This window comes from Equus caballus, chromosome 3 (assembly GCF_041296265.1).
Source record: "Equus caballus isolate H_3958 breed thoroughbred chromosome 3, TB-T2T, whole genome shotgun sequence".
In the NCBI taxonomy this organism is placed as follows: Eukaryota; Metazoa; Chordata; class Mammalia; order Perissodactyla; family Equidae; genus Equus; species Equus caballus.
The window spans coordinates 31,815,940-31,832,522 of record NC_091686.1 but is presented as its reverse complement, the minus strand read 5'-3'; the positions used below and the strand labels follow the sequence as shown (position 1 = coordinate 31,832,522).

The 16,583-nt window shown below is 50.2% G+C and overlaps 1 protein-coding gene and 1 long non-coding RNA gene across 2 annotated transcripts in view; one reads left to right on the top strand and one right to left on the bottom strand.

Annotated features, from left to right (window-relative positions):
• Positions 1-6,078: 6,078 nt before the first annotated feature.
• On the bottom strand, positions 6,079-7,271 carry LOC138923390 (uncharacterized). Its single transcript, XR_011436938.1, has 2 exons — positions 6,874-7,271; positions 6,079-6,757 (listed from the first exon to the last, which is right to left on the bottom strand). It is a non-coding gene; the product is annotated as an uncharacterized lncRNA (long non-coding RNA).
• Positions 7,272-7,463: 192 nt separating this feature from the next.
• COTL1 (coactosin like F-actin binding protein 1) overlaps positions 7,464-16,583 on the top strand; it is a 38,769-nt gene continuing 29,649 nt past the window's right edge. Inside the window, exons 1-2 of the mRNA XM_001499862.5 lie at positions 7,464-7,750; positions 8,019-8,101. Coding sequence (XP_001499912.2) covers positions 7,674-7,750; positions 8,019-8,101 — 160 coding nt within the window. The 5' untranslated portion in view covers positions 7,464-7,673. The remainder of the gene's footprint in view (positions 7,751-8,018; positions 8,102-16,583) is intronic.

Sequence of the window (16,583 nt, the reverse complement as noted above, 5' to 3'; positions counted from 1 at the left end):
CGTTTTACGCTCCCTCAGTCGGTGGGTCAGCATCTTCATTTTTCAAATGTTCCTGGGAGCCTCTTTTCAGAGACTTGACAGTCGGTGAGCTCAGCACCGAGTCTATAAGTATAATTTTCTATTAATATCCATTCCGTGTAAGGCACCTGCTTCAGAATCACAACTACCTTGCTGAGGACAGCAAGTTTCAGGGTTATGCTTCGTTCCCATCTCTAATTACAGCTGAGGTGGGATTTCTTACTTTTAAATTTGTAGCCCTAAGGAAAACGTGGAAATCAAGACACTGACCTCTCAGAGTCTGTAAGCTTTTTGCAATGAAAGCGGTAAAGCTCATGCAAAAATGATGGTCTGAAAAAGCCAGCCCAGATTTCCCTTGTTGTCTCAGAGCTCATGTAGCTGAGCTAGCCGGGGTCAATGTCAAGGTCTCCAAACTCTGCTTCCTGGTGGGGAGGCTCAGACGCCTGTGGTCAGACTGCCTGGGTTCAGATACTTTCTCTGTAATGTTCGAGCTGTGCAACCTCGGGAGAGGGCTTCCGCCTCCGTGCCTCAGTTCCCTCATCTAAGTCAGGTCTGAGCAACAGCGTCTCCTCCAGCGTCTCCTCTAGGAGATGTGAGAATTAACTGAGAAAACGGTTGTCAAGCACTTAGCATGGTGACTGGCATACAATCCGCAGGGGGACGTTGCTATTACTAATACTGCATGATATAGCTACTATGTAATGTATATGCTACATAATTACTATTACTAATTACATGTAATATTATCATCCATCCAGACATGTTACATCACTTGCCCAGGGGGCATGGCAGGGGGGCTGGAAAGACGCCATATGGGAAAGTCACTGAGGAGCTCACACACACTAATCTCTGTCCTTTGTCCCTTTCCTGGGTCTAAAACAGACTTAAGAATTTCTTTGTGCACTGTCTTATGCCCCTCCCCCCTCGCTGCCCGCTTTCTTCTCCTCCGCCTTATTTACAGGGATGGGTCCGAGCTTGTCCGATGCTGGCCGCTCCCCTTTCCTGAAACACCGCCTCTCCTGAGCTGCTCCCCGTCTCTGGAAGGTCCTCAGTCTTCCTGGCAGGCTCCTTTTCCCTTCACTGCTGCTGATCTGTGGGGCTCCGCTGCAGACCTCCCACCTAAGCACCCTCCCTGGGCCATCGCAAACACCCCTGGCCTAGTCACCACCCGGAGATCCAGGGCCTCCCGGCCTGCATCTCCCACCCTGTCTCGGCCCTGAGTCGCAGACCCGTGGCTCTGCTGGATGTCTCCACTGTGATGTCCCATGAGCAGCTCAAATGCCACCTGTCCCAAACTGGATGCATCTCCCCCACCCACCCAGATGCTCAGGCCCCCAACCCAGGAGCCTTCCTTCATTCTTTTTAAAAATTTCATTGAACATTTTTTTCATGTGTACGGTTTAGTAATTTTAGTATGTTCACAAATTGTGCGACCATCATCACTATCTAATTCCAGAACATGTTCATCAATCCCCAAAAGGAACTCCATACTCATTAGCAGTCACTGTCCACGCCCTCCGCCTTCCCCAGCCCCTGCAGCCACAAATCTACTTTCTGTCTCTATGGATTTGCCTACTCTGGACATTTCATGTAGACGGGATCCTATACTATGCGGTCTTTTGTGACTGGCTTCTTTCACTCAGCGTGATGCTTTTGAGGTTCATCCACGTTGTAGAATGAATTCCTACCTCATTCCTTTTTATGGCTGAGTAATATTCCACTGTGTGGCTAGACCACATTTTGTTTATCCATTCATCAGTTGATGGGCATTTAGGTTTTCACTTGTTGGCTATTATGAATAACACTGCTATGAACATTCACATACAGCTGTTTATGTAGACTTAACATTTTTATTTTTCTCTGGTCTAGTCCTAGGAATGGAATTGCTGGGTCATATAACTCTATGTTTAATATTTTGAGAAACTACTAAACTGTTTTCCAAAGCGGATACATTTTACATTCCCACTAGCAATGCATGAAGGTTCCAATTTCCCCACATCCTCACCAACACTTGTTATTGTCTGTCTTTTTAATTTTAGCCACCCTAGGGTGTGTGAAGTGGTATCTCAACATGGTTTTGATTTGCATTTCCCTAATGACTAATCTTACTGAGTGTCTTTTCACATACTTATTGGCCCTTTGTATATCTTCTTTAGAGAAATGTCTATTTGAACACTTTGCATATTTTTTAATTGAGTTACCTGCCTTGTATTTTTGAGTTGTAAGAGTTCTTTATATATTCTGGATACTGGATCCTTATCAGATATGTGATTTGCACATATTTTATCCCATTCTATTCGTGTCTTTTCGCTTTCTTGATGAGGACCTTTGAATCACAAAATTTTAAAATTTTGCTAAAGATCAACTTATCTAATTTTTTCTTTTGTTGCTTCTGCTTTTTTGTGTCATATCTAAGAAATAATTGCTTAATCCACAGTCACGAAAATTTATGCCTAGCTTTCTTTTACGAGTAACTCTTATGCTTATGCCTGTGATACATTTTGAGATTTTTTTTTTAAAGATTGGCACCTGAGCTAACATCTGTTGCCAATCTGTTTTTTTTTCTTCTTCTTCTCTCCAAAGCCCTGCAGTACATAGTTGTATATTCTAGTTGTAGGTCCTTCTGGTTGTGCTGTGTGGGACGCCACCTCAGCATGGCCTGATGAGTGGTACCATGTCAATGCCCAGGATCCAAATGAGCGAAACCCTGGGCTGCTGAAGTGGAGCATGTGCACTTAACCACTCCGCCATGGGGCTGGCTCCTTGAGATTTTTTTTTTTAATTTTAATGTTTTTGGTGAGGAAGATTTGCCCTGAGCTAACATCTGTGCCAATCTTCCTCTATTTTTTGTATGTGGGATGCCTCAACAGCATGGCTGATGAGTGGAGTAGGTCCACACCTGGGATCTGAACTTGTGAAGCCAGGCTGCCGAAGTGGAACCACTCGGCTACGGGGCCAGCCCCGAGTTAATTTCGGTATACAGTGTGAGGTACGGGTCCGATTTCATTCGTTCCAGCACTGTTTGTTAAAAGGACTATTCCTTCTCCATGGAATTATCTTGGCACTCTTGTCAAAAATCTGTTAACCATAAATGGAAGAGTGGATTTCCGGTCTCTCAATTGTAGTCCATTGATCTATATGTCTACCCTATGCAAGGACATCCTCCCTTGACTCTTCTCTCTTCCTCGTCCTGCATCCGTCCTCTCAGTGACAATGAATTGTGTGTCTGTCTGGGACTGGCACTGTGCTTGGAGATGGACATACAATGGTGAGTCAGATGGACACTGTCCCTGCCCTCAGAGACCTGACATTCATCTGGGAGTAGACAGGCAATATACGAGTAAAGAGACAAATGATAAAGGTGATTTCAGATAACAACTAGTGCAATGGAAAACAAAAGAAGATTATGCGACAGGGAGTGACCAGCGGAGATACAGAGGGGGCTACTTTACATTGAGATGCTGGGGAAGGTCTCTCTGAGGGGTAACTTTTGAGGTCTGAGTGAGAAATCAGCCATGCAGAATTTGGGGAAGGGTGTGCCAGGCAGAGGGGCAGAATCTGCCTGAAGATGAAACTGATGGACGAAAGAGGGCAAAATAGAAACAGGCAGAAAGATAGCGGCAGAGCCCTGATTCAGACGTGCCTGAATTCCACTTAGCTCTGGGCTTGTCAGTCACTGAGCCATCACTTCCCCTCCACTGTTTAAGCCTATTTGACTCGAGTTTTCTGTTGTTAGCAACCAATAATATCTACACTAAACTAACTGCTGGTCCCCCCTCCTGGACTGTAAGCCCCATGAGGGCAGGGAGTATTTGTCTAGTTCAAATTTGCACACAGGCAGCTCTTGTATGTAACATTTTTAATGCCAAAGTTTGAGAATCAAGAGATTTCACCAAGAGGTGCAGATTTCTTGCTTTTCTTAGACAGTTGCAAAGCTCTCTGAGGGGTAACATTTGAGGTCTGAGTGAGAAATCAGCCATGCAGAATTTGGGGAAGGGTGTGCCAGGCAGAGGGGCAGAATCTGCCTGAAGATGAAACTGATGGACGAAAGAGGGCAAAATAGAAACAGGCAGAAAGATAGCGGCAGAGCCCTGATTCAGACGTGCCTGAATTCCACAGAGCTGAGAACCAGTGGTCCCCTTTAGATGTCAGTTCTGAAGACGAAACTGACATCCTGTGGAGGGCAGACCAGACAATCACCTCCAGAAACGTTTTTCTTACAGGCTGTGTGCTTGGCTCATTTCTATTACGTGCCTGCCCCCTACAGGCAAATGAGTTTGTGATTCCCTTGGACACATCATGGGCTCAGTGCCAGGAATGAATGAATGAATGAATGAATGAACGAATGAACGAAAGAACGAACAATGAATGAATGAATTTATACTACTCCCCCAATTCTTGACACAGTAGGTAGCACATGTATCAAATATTTTGATGTGATTTCTCTTCTAAAGAAACATGAATTGAATTAGATTGCTTTTTATATTATGTGGATTTCAATTTAAACAAATATTTACACACAGGCTTTATTTCTGGTGCAGTTTACTTTTCTGCCTTAGTTGGGCAAGCTGACTTCAGGGTGCTCAAAATCAGGGTTCTCTTTAAAACCAAACCTTTACATTTTCAGTCCAGTAGAGGGCGACAGCAACAATGGATACAAAGAGAAGGACAGTTAAGGGCGAAATACTTTCAAGGTCTTCCCCCCGCTGTGCTGAACCCGGGAGTCAAATTCAGGATGGGAGGCACTTTGTTGTTGTTGTTGTTCTTTAATATTCTGAATAGACAGCACATTCACATGGTTCAAAGATGGAATGGAACAGAATAGAACAGAATAGAAATGAATGGTGAAATCCCTCTCTTCTCCTTCCCCCTGTACCTGGCTCTCTACCTCACCGCCATCACAGATATGACTTATTTTTTCTTGGGTGCTCTTCCAAAGGTCTTTATGCACTTATAAATAAATAAAGATATCTATTTAACCCTCCCCTACATTTTACCCAAAAGGTAGCAACACCAGAAGGTGTTCTGAACACAGAGCTCGCTACCTTGCTATGTTTGCTCACGATGTAGCTTGTAGAATGCTCCACATCAGTATTTAGACGGTCCTCTCGCTCGCGCTTTCTTTCACAGCTGCCTAGTTCTCCATGGCATACCTGTATCATTACCTATTCACCCAGCTCCTTGTTGATGGGCATTCAGGTTATACCCAACTTTCCGCTGCTAGAAATAAAGCTCAATGAATAACCTTGAATATATTTTGCACACATGTGGTTGTGTCTACAGCAGTTGCTGTCAGCCCCAGCTGCCCATGAGAATCACCCGGGGGGCCATTAAAAATCCCAACACCCAGGCCACGCCTCGGATCACTTGCATCAGCCTCTCTGGGTGTCGGGCCCCCGTATCCTGGTGATTCAGCGTCCAGCTGGCGCTGGGCACCACTGGCCTCTACGGGAAACTGAGTGGTCAGGAGCACACAGATTTGTGAATTTGCTAGATCCTGCCGAATGGCCTCCGGGGGGTTGTGCCAATTTGCACTCCCATCCGCGCTGTATGAGAGGGCCGGGTCTTCATAGCTTCACCAACAAAGCAGACTTATCAAACTTTGATTTTTTTTCCCAACCTGCTAAATTTTTTTAAAGGTATCTCAGTCCTGCTTTAATTTTCATTTCTCTTATTAGAGGTTGCAATCGAGCGTCTTTTCAAGTGTTTAAGAGCCATTTGATCTGTCTGGTCCCATCTTGTGCCCATTTTACTTTTCTGTTTTTTAGGTTGGTTTCTCTATAAGTTAGCAAGACTAATTCGTTGTGATTTGAGTTGCAAATATTTTTTCAATGCTTCCTCTCTTGTTTTGACACTGCACGTGGGGCGATATGTTTTTTTCCTCCTTGAAGAAGACTTTCTATATATTTGAATGTATCCATCTTTTTTATGGCTTCTGGATTTTGAGTCATGGTTAGAAAGGGCTTTCCCATTCCAGACTGACGGAAGGAGATTCCCAGGTTTTCTTCTGGAACTTTGGGGTTTCCTTTATTTAGAGTTAAATCTTTGATCCTTTCGGAATTTATCCTGATCCATGGTGTGAGGTGTGGATCCATCGTTGCTGTTTTTCTTTCTAATGGCCAATTTGCTCATAACCTTTATCAAGGAGTAAGGGGGAACGGCTTTGGGCTGCATCAAACCAGAATTTCTTTGTTTTTGTCTTTTTATTTAGAGCAACACCTGCTCCTATTTTCCTGAAAATGTGGTCCCATCCACCCACTCATTTACCCATCCACTGACTGATTGACTGATTTTGTTTTTTGTTTGCCACTGAGAATTTTATTGTTAATTGGACATCGTCCCTGACCTTTTGGGTTTCTGTTTAGGATTTATTTTAATTGCTTAATAACCAACAACAGTGACCTTTTCTTGAATATCTAACATATTTGTTTACCTGTATCATTTCAGTTAAACCATAAAACAAACCTACAATGTCAGGACTATTATTATTCCATTGGGGGTAAGTAATCTCAGAGAGTTTCTGAGATTTGTCCGAGGGCCCACAGGTAGAAAGTGGTAGCGCCGGCTGCAATTCAAACGTCGGGTCTCCAGGGTCCCGCCTCTTCACCCGCCTCCACACTGCAACTGGTCTTTGTGGCCCGCAGGGACGAGGGAATGAATGAGTGAGTCAGAGAGGGAGTGAGGAAGACAGAATGAGTCAGCTCTTGCTCTCAGAGGAACCCAAAGCGCGAGATGGGACCTGAAGGCAAATAACCAGAATACAAAGTAAACAGTGATGCCCCAGCGTTTTGGAAGCAACCCACTTCCTTTCCTCTCCAATTGGAAATGGAGACCTTCTTTCCAGGTCCGCCTCACCTGGAAACCTCGAGCGGAACACTGGGTGGGGGCAGCCTCCTTCGGTTTGGCACACTGAGTCACCCACTTGGAGGTCCCCTGTGGGGCTGTGGAGCTTTGCGGCAGGGCAGCGGGGAGTGAGGACGGAGCAGAGAGGAGGAGGAGGGAGATGCAAGGAGGGGGAGGAGGAGGATGGAGGGAAGAGGGAAGGGAGGAGTGAGAAGGGGGAAGAAGAAAGCTTGAGGAGGAGGGAATAGGGAGGACGCAGAGGGAACAGGGAGGAAAGAGAGGGAATAGAGGAGAGGGAAAGGTGACAGGGATTGGGGAGGAGGAAATGGAAAGGAGGAGCTGGGGGAGCGGAAGAACGAGGAGGGGGTTGGGAGGACGAGGAGGAGGAGGGAGAGGAGAGGAGAGGAGAAAGGAAGGAGGACGGAGGAGGAGGAGGAAAAAGCCCCTTCTCCAGCCCCCACCGCGGAGTTGCGCAACCCGCCCGGGCTGGGATTGGCCGCCGACGAGTAGAGACGCCCCGCCCCCGCGGGCCGGCAGCCAATGGCGAGGGGGGGCGGGGCGGGCCGCGGCCCGGGTGGCCAATGGGCGGGGGGGGCGGGGCGGCGCGGCCAGGGTCCCGGCGCGCGCTCGGGGCGCCCTCGGAGCCGCCGCCGCGCTCGGAGCCCGCAGCCCGCAGCCCGCAGCCCGCGTGGCTCTCGCCGCCGCCGCGCCCGCCCGCCCTCCGCGCGTCCCCGCCGCGCTCCGATCCCTGCGGCCGGCCCGGGGTGCGCTCCGTCCTCCGGGCAGCGTGTCCCCCCTGCGGCCCCGCGGCCATGGCCACCAAGATCGACAAAGAGGCTTGCCGGGCGGCGTACAACCTGGTGCGCGACGACGGCTCGGCCGTCATCTGGTGAGAACTTCCCATTGCTCTCCGAGCCCCGCTCCCCGGCTCGCGGGGGGCCTGGTGCGCTGAGCCGGCTTCCAGACGGGACGGATTAAGGGGCATCCGTGCTGTCTTCCGCAGCCCTGACCCAGGACAGCGTGGGAAGCCAGCGCGCTGGCTTCTCCCCAGCCAGAGCATCTCTTAGATGGTCCTGCTGGAAGCTCGGCACCGTGCAGCTACCAACGCTGATGTGTGTGTGTGTATGTGTGTGTGTGTGTGTTTTCTCCATCCAAAGGGTGACTTTTAAATATGACGGCTCCACCATCGTTCCCGGCGAGCAAGGAGCGGAATATCAGGACTTCATCCAACAGTGCACAGGTAGGGAGACGCACCTTTTGGGGGAATTCCTGATCTTTTGGGAAATTGTCAACGCCCGGGGAGGAGCGACAGTAACGTGGCCTCTCTGGGCGCCTCTGGCGCTGGAGGAACCAGATCTGACCCTTTTAAAACCTCATAAAGTATTTTCCCTTCTGGACATCCAGAGCAGTCAGAGGTGACCAGCTGGCTTCCTTGCTCCCGTAGGACCCTCTCCAGATGAGACAGCTCCTTTGCCCTCTGCGGGTCACTGGTTTTCCATGGTCAACTCATGCGGTTCCAAACTCTAGTGCTCAGCCCTCCCACCTCCCCTTTGATCGGCCAGTGAGCCAAAATAAAAATCCTGGAGCTAAGAGCAGGAGAAGGAAACTGCCAGCTGCACCCTCCTTTCTCTCACAATCGTTGTCCCTGTGCTGGTTATATACGTGTATTTTATTTGAAGACTGTAAAGCCAGGTACAAAAGGGTACACAGCATATGATTCCATTTACATAAAATTGTAGAAAAGGCAAAGCTAATCTATGGTGTGAAAAGTCAGAAGAGTGGTCCCATTTTGGGATAGATAGCCACTGACTGGGAGGGGACACACAGAAGGCTGGGTCGGGTGGGGTGGAAATGTCCCGTATTTTGATCTGGGAGGTGGTTACACAGGTGCGTACATATGTAAGAAAGCATCAAGCAAAATACTTAAGATTTGTAAACTTTGTGCCCTTTCCTGGGGTGTGTGGAACCACTAAAAGGAAAGAGCATGTGGTGTGTATCACCGTTGACCTCTCAGCAGAGGCAAAGGCTCAGCCTCATTGGTAATAGGACCCTTTCCAGCTGAGACTGGAGAACGTGCTCTCTCCGGGGCCCTCTCCCAGGCTCTGGTCTCTGGCTCAGAAGCAGGTAGATTCAGACAAAGGCAGTGCAGCCTGGAGATTAGGGCAGGGACTCTGCACCAGTCCGGTGCGTCTGAATCCTGGGGTGGCCACTTCCTAGCTCTGTGGTTTGGGGCAAGTTACTTAACCTCTTGGGGCCTCGGTTTTCTCATCTGTGATTTTGGAAGGCTCCTGAGGATAAGTGAGTCCATGTGTGTGAAATGCTCGGGACCCTGCCCATCCAAGCTACATGGCCATTTGTGAAATAAATAAAAAATACAAAATTGTGCCCAGGATCATGCGGCTGCTCCGATCCTTAGCTGCTTCCTGAATCACATGATATTTTGCAAGTTAGTTTAAGTCAAAGAATATTTTTGAAGTATCTGCTACGGGCAGTATACTGGGTGGCACTAAGGTTTTTTTTTTTTTAAAGATGTTCTCTCAACTAAAATGTCTGTCTGAAAGCTGCCTCTGGACAGTCGCTAGTTGCTTTTGTAAGAAATTGGTTCAAAATATCAGATGCGTTAAGTACTATAAAAACTCGTGTTGACTAAGGTGCCCAGGGCCCCTTGTTGGGAGTTCATGGGCCAGGATTTGAACCCACGCCCCTGCTCAGCCTCTGTGTCTCCACTCTGTCTGTCCCGCTGCCACAGTGGTGAATGCTTCTGCAAGTAGAAAAGTGCCGACTATTGACTTTTCCGCACTTGGGTGCACAGCTAGGAGGTTCAGTGGCATTTTTCTGCCTTGCCAGCTCTGAGGCTTTGTCTCACAGGCCAGCTTCCCTCCTCCCTGGACAGTCCACTAGCAGTTTCTTTCCTCCTGCTGGCCATCCATCACCCCAGCCCCCACTGGACTGCGTCCCCCTTTGAAGCTATTGTTCTCTCCACCGAGCAGGAGAAGGTGACGGGGAAGAAAGAGCATCCTGTCAATAGATTTCGAACAGATGCTCCTGGCCATTGGGCGAGGGCTCGGTGTGGTCAGAGAACACTTCCTTCCTCCCTGGGGGCTTTCGGGTTTCTACCCTGACCCTTCCCCGACGACAGGGGTGGGAGTGGGGAGTGCCTGGCGGGGGAACTGAAAATGCTCTGCCTGCTGCTTGTTGATCTTATGAATGGGCCGTGGGATCTGAAGGCTCCGTCTGCTTTGGCTGGAAGTCTGCCTTCCTTCCCCAGCCATCTGTTGGACAAATGCACAGGCGAGCTATGGTTCCCGTGTCTGCTCTTGTTCCGCTCGGAAAAGCTTGTTCCTTCCCACTGCCGTGTCCCCGAAACCCAGTGACAAAGGAATCAGAACATCGAATAGCAACTTTCTAGATGCGAGTCACTGCACCTGGCCTGCCTTGTCTCCGTTACTGAGATTGTTCCCCTTCCACACATGAGTAAACCAAGGCCCAGAGGGGTTAAGTGAGTTCCCTGAGATCACACAGCTAGGACGTGGCCAAGGTGGGACTTGAACCCGGGCAGGCTGGCTCCGAGGCCCATGCTCTTGGCCTCTTCTCTCTAAGGAAGTGGTTTTGATTCTCATCTCCGAGCCATGAGACCTCTTCAGTGCCCCAGCAGGTTCTGCTCAGGGATGTGGGGTGGTTTGCAGGTTACAAAAGACGTGTTTGCCCACTTGCATGGTGCAGGAAGGCTTAGTGGCCTTAATTTGTGGCCAGGTGTCCTAACGGGCCTGAGGGTCCCGCGCTGTGAAGACAGGTGCCCACTCTGGCTCAGCCTCCCTATTTCCAAACATCATCTCGCAAGGTGTGCAGAGCACTTGGAGCCCGAAACAGCACTGGTCTCTTCCTCCATCACCCCCGGGGGTGAGGGGCAGGAGTTCCTCCTGGGCTTTCTCTCCTCCCCGACAGCCCATCCTCGGGGGTTCTCTCTCTGAAACACCCTTTCCTCTGCCCTCTGGCTACTGTCAGTGCTTCCCAGAATGGAATCTGCCCGTCCAGCCTCCCGTCTCTCTTCTCTCCTGGGGCCCCAGGCCTGGCCTCTCCTTGTCCACTGCAGCTGTGTTCTAGAAGGTCGCGGATCTGGAAATCACTGTGCCCTCTTCTTCCTGCTTCTTTCTGCTGGTAGGACCTGGAGTCCTCGGCCCCTGCCCCCGCCTCTTCTGGTGTGGGACGCACCTGGCTTCACTCTTTAGGGGCTGACTGCTCCATCACCGCCTCCACTCTCGCTTCCTGCCCTTTACTCCGTCCCAGTGGGATGTCGGCGATCTTGCAGGTGCAGTGGGAGGAGCCCAGTGCAGATTAGCTTAAGCAAACAATCAGCCTGTCGCTCCCCTGGTTGGAGAGTCCAGGGGAAGTACGAGGCACAGGTGAGGCTGCCCACACTCGAAGGCCCCTCCTCTGTCTCCTGGCTCTGCCTTCCTCCGCTCTCGCCGTTCTGGGGCCAGAGGGCAGGTTCTCCCTGAGTGGTGATACAGATGGCCACTGACCGCCCCGGCTTCCAGGACGTGGGCAGAGCCATCCCGATGGAGAGAGGGATCCTCTGCCAGTGATTTCAGCGGAAGTCTCCAGACTGACAGACAGTCCTTGGCCTGGCTGGGCTCATGTGCCCGTCCTGAACTGGTCACTGGGACCCCGGCTGGCTAGGCCTGGACCAGTGCCCACCCTGGAGTGGGGGAGGGGCAGCCCCACCCAAAGGAGGAGACAGAGTAGGGGAGGGTGGCTTTCTGAGAGAAGGGTGGGGGGGCATGCTGCTTCCAGAAGAGGGGCAAACCAAAAACAGGTCCCTTGCCCCTCACCCCCTAGCCCTTTATTGCAGGTCTCTTAGCCCTTGACGTTGCTTGTCTTACGTCCATTCTACCCCCCGTTGCTGGAGTAACTCCTGCTAAAGCACATCTCTAATCAAGTGCCTTCTCTGCTCATTAACCTTCCATGGCTCCCCTCTGCCCACTGAATTAAGCACAGCCTGTCTGATTGGCGTTCCAGTGAGTTTGTCCCCACCCACATCTCCTCCCAGTGGCTCCCCACACCCTGACACTGTAACACTCCCAGCCTTGGGGCCTTCACTTTGGAGGTTCCTTCCAGGTGGAATTCCTCTTCCCCATCTTAGCCCATCCAGGAGTCAGCCACCCGCCCAGCCTCCTGTGATCCCTTATGTCAACAGCCAGGGCACTTTGGAATCAGAAAAGCTCTAGGTTCACCTCCCAACTCTGCCTCTTGCTCGCTGTGTGGCCTTGGGCAAGGATGTCCCTTCCTCTGTGCCGCCGTTTTCTGGTCTGTAAAGTGGGGATCCCGACAGCGCTACCTCTGAGGGTGACTGGGAGGGCTGACTGAGCTAATCTGTCTAAAATGAGAGCACGGGCCCCCATGCACGTTGGCTGTCGTTCCTGTTGCTTTCATATCATTACTTGTACTCTTAGAGTGCCTGTGATGACAGCGTGCTTTCTGTTTTGCAGCTTTCAGTGTGTGCCCCAGCTCAGCACACAGTAGGCACTCAACCTCAGGTTAGCCCACAGGGCGTGCTCAACCCCAGGCTGGCATGCATTAGGCATTTGGCCCCATGTGGGCACGCATTAGACCCTTGGCCCAGGTCTGCATGCAGTAGGTGATCAGTACATGGTGAGAGGTTGTTAGCACAGTGGTTGAAGGTTTGGGCGGCATCGGACAGCCTGAGTTCAATACTCGCTGGTCATGTGACCTGGAGCAGGTGATTCACCTACCTGCTCATCCTTCCACTATAATGTGGTCATTAGGAGGATTAAGGAAACAAGTCCACGGGGCCAAGGATGAAGTAAGCGCTCTGTAAATGTTAGTTACCGCGGTTGCCATCTCATTGGTGGGATGTAATTCCCAGATGCAGAAGTAGAGTGTGTGGTCCCAGAGCGCCAGGTAGGTGGGAGGGTGAAGAGATGATGGGGAGGAAATGGGTACCGAGCGGTGCTGGAGCGTCTCTGGTTCCCCTGACAGAGCCGGGGACGGGGTGGGGGCAGGAGGAGCCAGGGCTCAGCTGGCAGAGGCCACGGGGAAGGAGCCGTTTGCCAGACTGATGTGACATGGATCTCTCCGATCGCAGCAGAAAGGCTACCAGATCAGGTCCATGTGACGAGGTGGTGGCTCGGGCTGCCTGTGACATCATGTTTTGTTTTTGCACCTTACAAGTAATACGTGTTCCTTGTAGGATATTCAGGAAGGAAGACTAAGCAAAAAGGAGAGAATCAAAACCAGATCCAGTTCAGATAGAGTTTTCCCGCTCAGAAGTTTGTTCCTTCATTCTCTTTCCTGCCTTCCTCCAGTGTATGCGAATGGCTACTCTGCAGGGTACTGATCTGGGCATGGAGGGTGAATCTAGAAGCCGCGAAGGCCCCTGTCCTCATGGAGCTGATGTTTTATTGTCATCGCCCAGCTTTTAGAATGGCTACATGACGTTCTCTCATATAAATGTAACATTGTTTCTCCGATCATTTATTGATGGACCCCAAAGTACTCTGTTGCAAGCACTTTTATTTTGGGAAGAATCCAGGCATCTGGGAATGAATCCAGTTTTCTGTCGGTACAGATTTTGGAGCTGTCCAGTTATAAGTATTGATGGCGGAGCCAGGGTGTCTGCCTTGACTTGTAGCTGTGCTGTGATGTGTGACCTTGGGCAAGTCTCCCAGGTTCTCTGTTTCCTTGTCTGTAAGATGCGGATAAGGATTGCACATATGCACAGGGTTGTTGTGAGGATAAATTGACGTGATACGTATAAACCTGTGGGGCCGTGCCTGGTGTAGTGTCAGTGCTCAATACATGTGGTTATTGTTAATGCAGCACCTTCTTGGAAGGTGTTGCACGTCAGTGCATAGGTTGAAATAAACTTGATGTGTGGGGTGGTTACCAGAAAAGATGCATTCACTGAGGGCAGTGTCAGCATGAAGCTTGATTTGGGGTAGATGCCCCGTGATGTTGGCTGAATGATGGTCTGGGTGCAGATGATATTCTCATGATGCTCTGGTGAGCCTGGAGTGTTCAGCTCAAAACGTCACTCACAGAGAGATGTGGGGTTTGATGTTCTTGTCTGTTCAGCATCCATCCTTTAGGGGAACTTCCTCTCCTTTCTAATAGTGCTGCTCAGCCAATGTACTTCCAGTGGGGCTGACTCTACCCCTCCCACTGGAAGGGCACATGACCCAAACCTGGCCAATCAGAGTAAGCCATCCCCTCTGTTAGCTGATTGGTTCAGGGTTGCACCCATGTGACTCAAGTCAAGCCAATCACCTTTATCCCTGAGACTTTGGATGGAGTCGTTGGGAAAGGGTCCTTCTGTCCTTCTCTGGGATTAAGACCTGTAAGCATAATGAAGGCTTGGAGCTTGTGGACCCGTCTCCCATTTGGAGAGAGCACCTGTCTGAGAACTCAGGAACAGAGCCGAAGATGGGGCTGGAGACCAGATGACATGACTTAAACTCTTGGATCCAGCCACGCCTGAAGCTCTCTCTTTAGGCTGTTTGCTTTCATGAACCAATTAAAAAAATTTTTTTTAAGCCAGCTTGAGCGGGTTCTTTATCGCTTCCATCTAAAAGAATCCTGGCCATAGGCCTCAGGGTAAACAGCTGGGACAGGCTAAGAGAGGAGAATCCACGTTGGGAAAGGAATTCAAAACCTCTCCTGTGAGAACTGACTGAGGAAATTGAGCGTACTTAACTTAGAGAGACGCCTCCCCCCAAGGGGGACATGAGTGTTGTCTTCAGATGTTCGAAGGGCTGTCGTGGAGGGTGTGGACTTCTTCAGTGTTCCTACCCCAACCCTGACCCCACGCGGCAGGAGACTAAACGGTAGAAATTTCAGGGATAGACTTGAGTTCACCTGAGGAAAAGCTGTCCTCAAGTTAGGATGGGCTGTCACTAGAGGTAGTGAGACCTCCATCATAAGAGGTATGTCAGGAGAGGCTGCCCAACCACTTGGCATAGATGTTTAAGAAAGGGATGGAAAGAGGCCCTCCTTGACTGTGTACTCGCCTTCTCTCTCACAACTCCCTTCTCTGGTCTGTTCTGCTCCAGGATGCATGACAAAATGCATCAGCAGAGGCCTGGGCTGGGGTCAGCCCTACCAGGGACTGAGAGTGGCAGTGGGATGGTTCCCAGGGAAAATGGGGGTGTGTTTACTGTTGAGGAAAAAGTTATTCATCCTGACACTTGTCAAAGAACGATAAGGCAGGCTTTATTCAGGGGAACTGTCGTGACAAGTGTAGGGCCAAACAATGGGGTTTTGCAACAAGGGAGAGAGATTGGGCTCAACTCTGAATACAACAGGGAAAAGGGGGCATTTACGGTCAAGGAGCAAGGGGAGGGGTCAGTGCATGGAAATTACAAGAGGACGTGTCGGGGCAAGGGGGCTTCTGGTACGCTGACCTCACAGGGTTCTTGCTGACGGCGGGCCAGGGGTTCAGACGTCACCTGGAGGATGGTGGAGGATGAGGAACCCGATCAGATATTGAGGGCGATCAGACACGGAGCATGAGGGATGGTGGCTAAACTGACTTAGCAGGATTCTTGCTAAATCGGATAATGCAGAGATGAACACGGAAGCCCAAAAGTTGAGACCTACTTGAAAGCGAGCTGAGAAGAGCCTGAGGAGAGTTGGTTCAAGGAGAGAATGTTTGCCATTACCAGGCGAAGAGGGATGGGATGCAGAAGAGACAAACACACTTGCTGTCCGTGGCCTCTGTGTGGGTAGCTTTACGACACACACGCAATTGGCGGTCTATTATCATGCCCTTCTGTGCGTTGATTTTTTCTTCTACCTGCACAAACTTGTATGGATTTCAGAAATTTGAGTGATAAGAGAGAGAAAGAAATTGTGTAGTGTGTCTCAGGGAATATGAGGGTCAGAAAGAAGCTTTAAATCTGTAACAGTGCTTTGTACAATGTAAACTGCTGAACAGTCTGTCAGTCATGCAATCAACAAACATTAATTGAGCATCTGCTTTGCTCCAGGAGCAATGTTGGGTTATGGTTTGTAAGTGGTACCCTGAAGGGCTGTTGAGCCATCCCCTTCACAGTGTTGTACAGTCTCCAGTCTCCCCGGGCCTTCTTTTCCTGCACATCTCTTGCTGGAGGTCCTGAGTCGCATCGCGTGGCTTCTTTGTGTCATAAGATGCACGGGCTTTGTGACAGATGTTTTGGACTGCCTCTTGATGTTGGTGTTTGCGTTTGAGTTTGTGGCCACGTCTCCCATGGGAGGGTTACTGGACGTCCATCTTCCTGGTGAGAAGGGTGCCTCTTGTTCAGAAAAAGTGTTCAAGTAGTTAATTGAATTGAGTATGTGCTCCTTGAAAATCCTTCGGAGTTAACGCACGCTGTTTGAAAGTGTTGCCAGCCCGGTGGTGCAGCAAAGTGCACACATTCCGCTTCAGCGGCCCGGGGTTCACCAGTTTGGATCCCGGGTGCGGACATGGCACCACTTGGCAAGCCATGCTGTGTTAGGCGTCCCACATATAAAGTAGAGGAAGATGGGCACAGATGTTAGCTCAGGGCCATTCTTCCTCAGCAAAAAAAAAGGAGGATGGCGGAAGATGTTAGCTCAGGGCTAATCTTCCTCAGAAAAAAAAAGAAAGTGTTGCTTGTGGATTGCAGAGATGTTCTCTCCACCTCCTCATCTCCATCCTTTCTTCACCCCCTTCCGTGCTGCTCTCCCCCCACACCCCGAGCGTG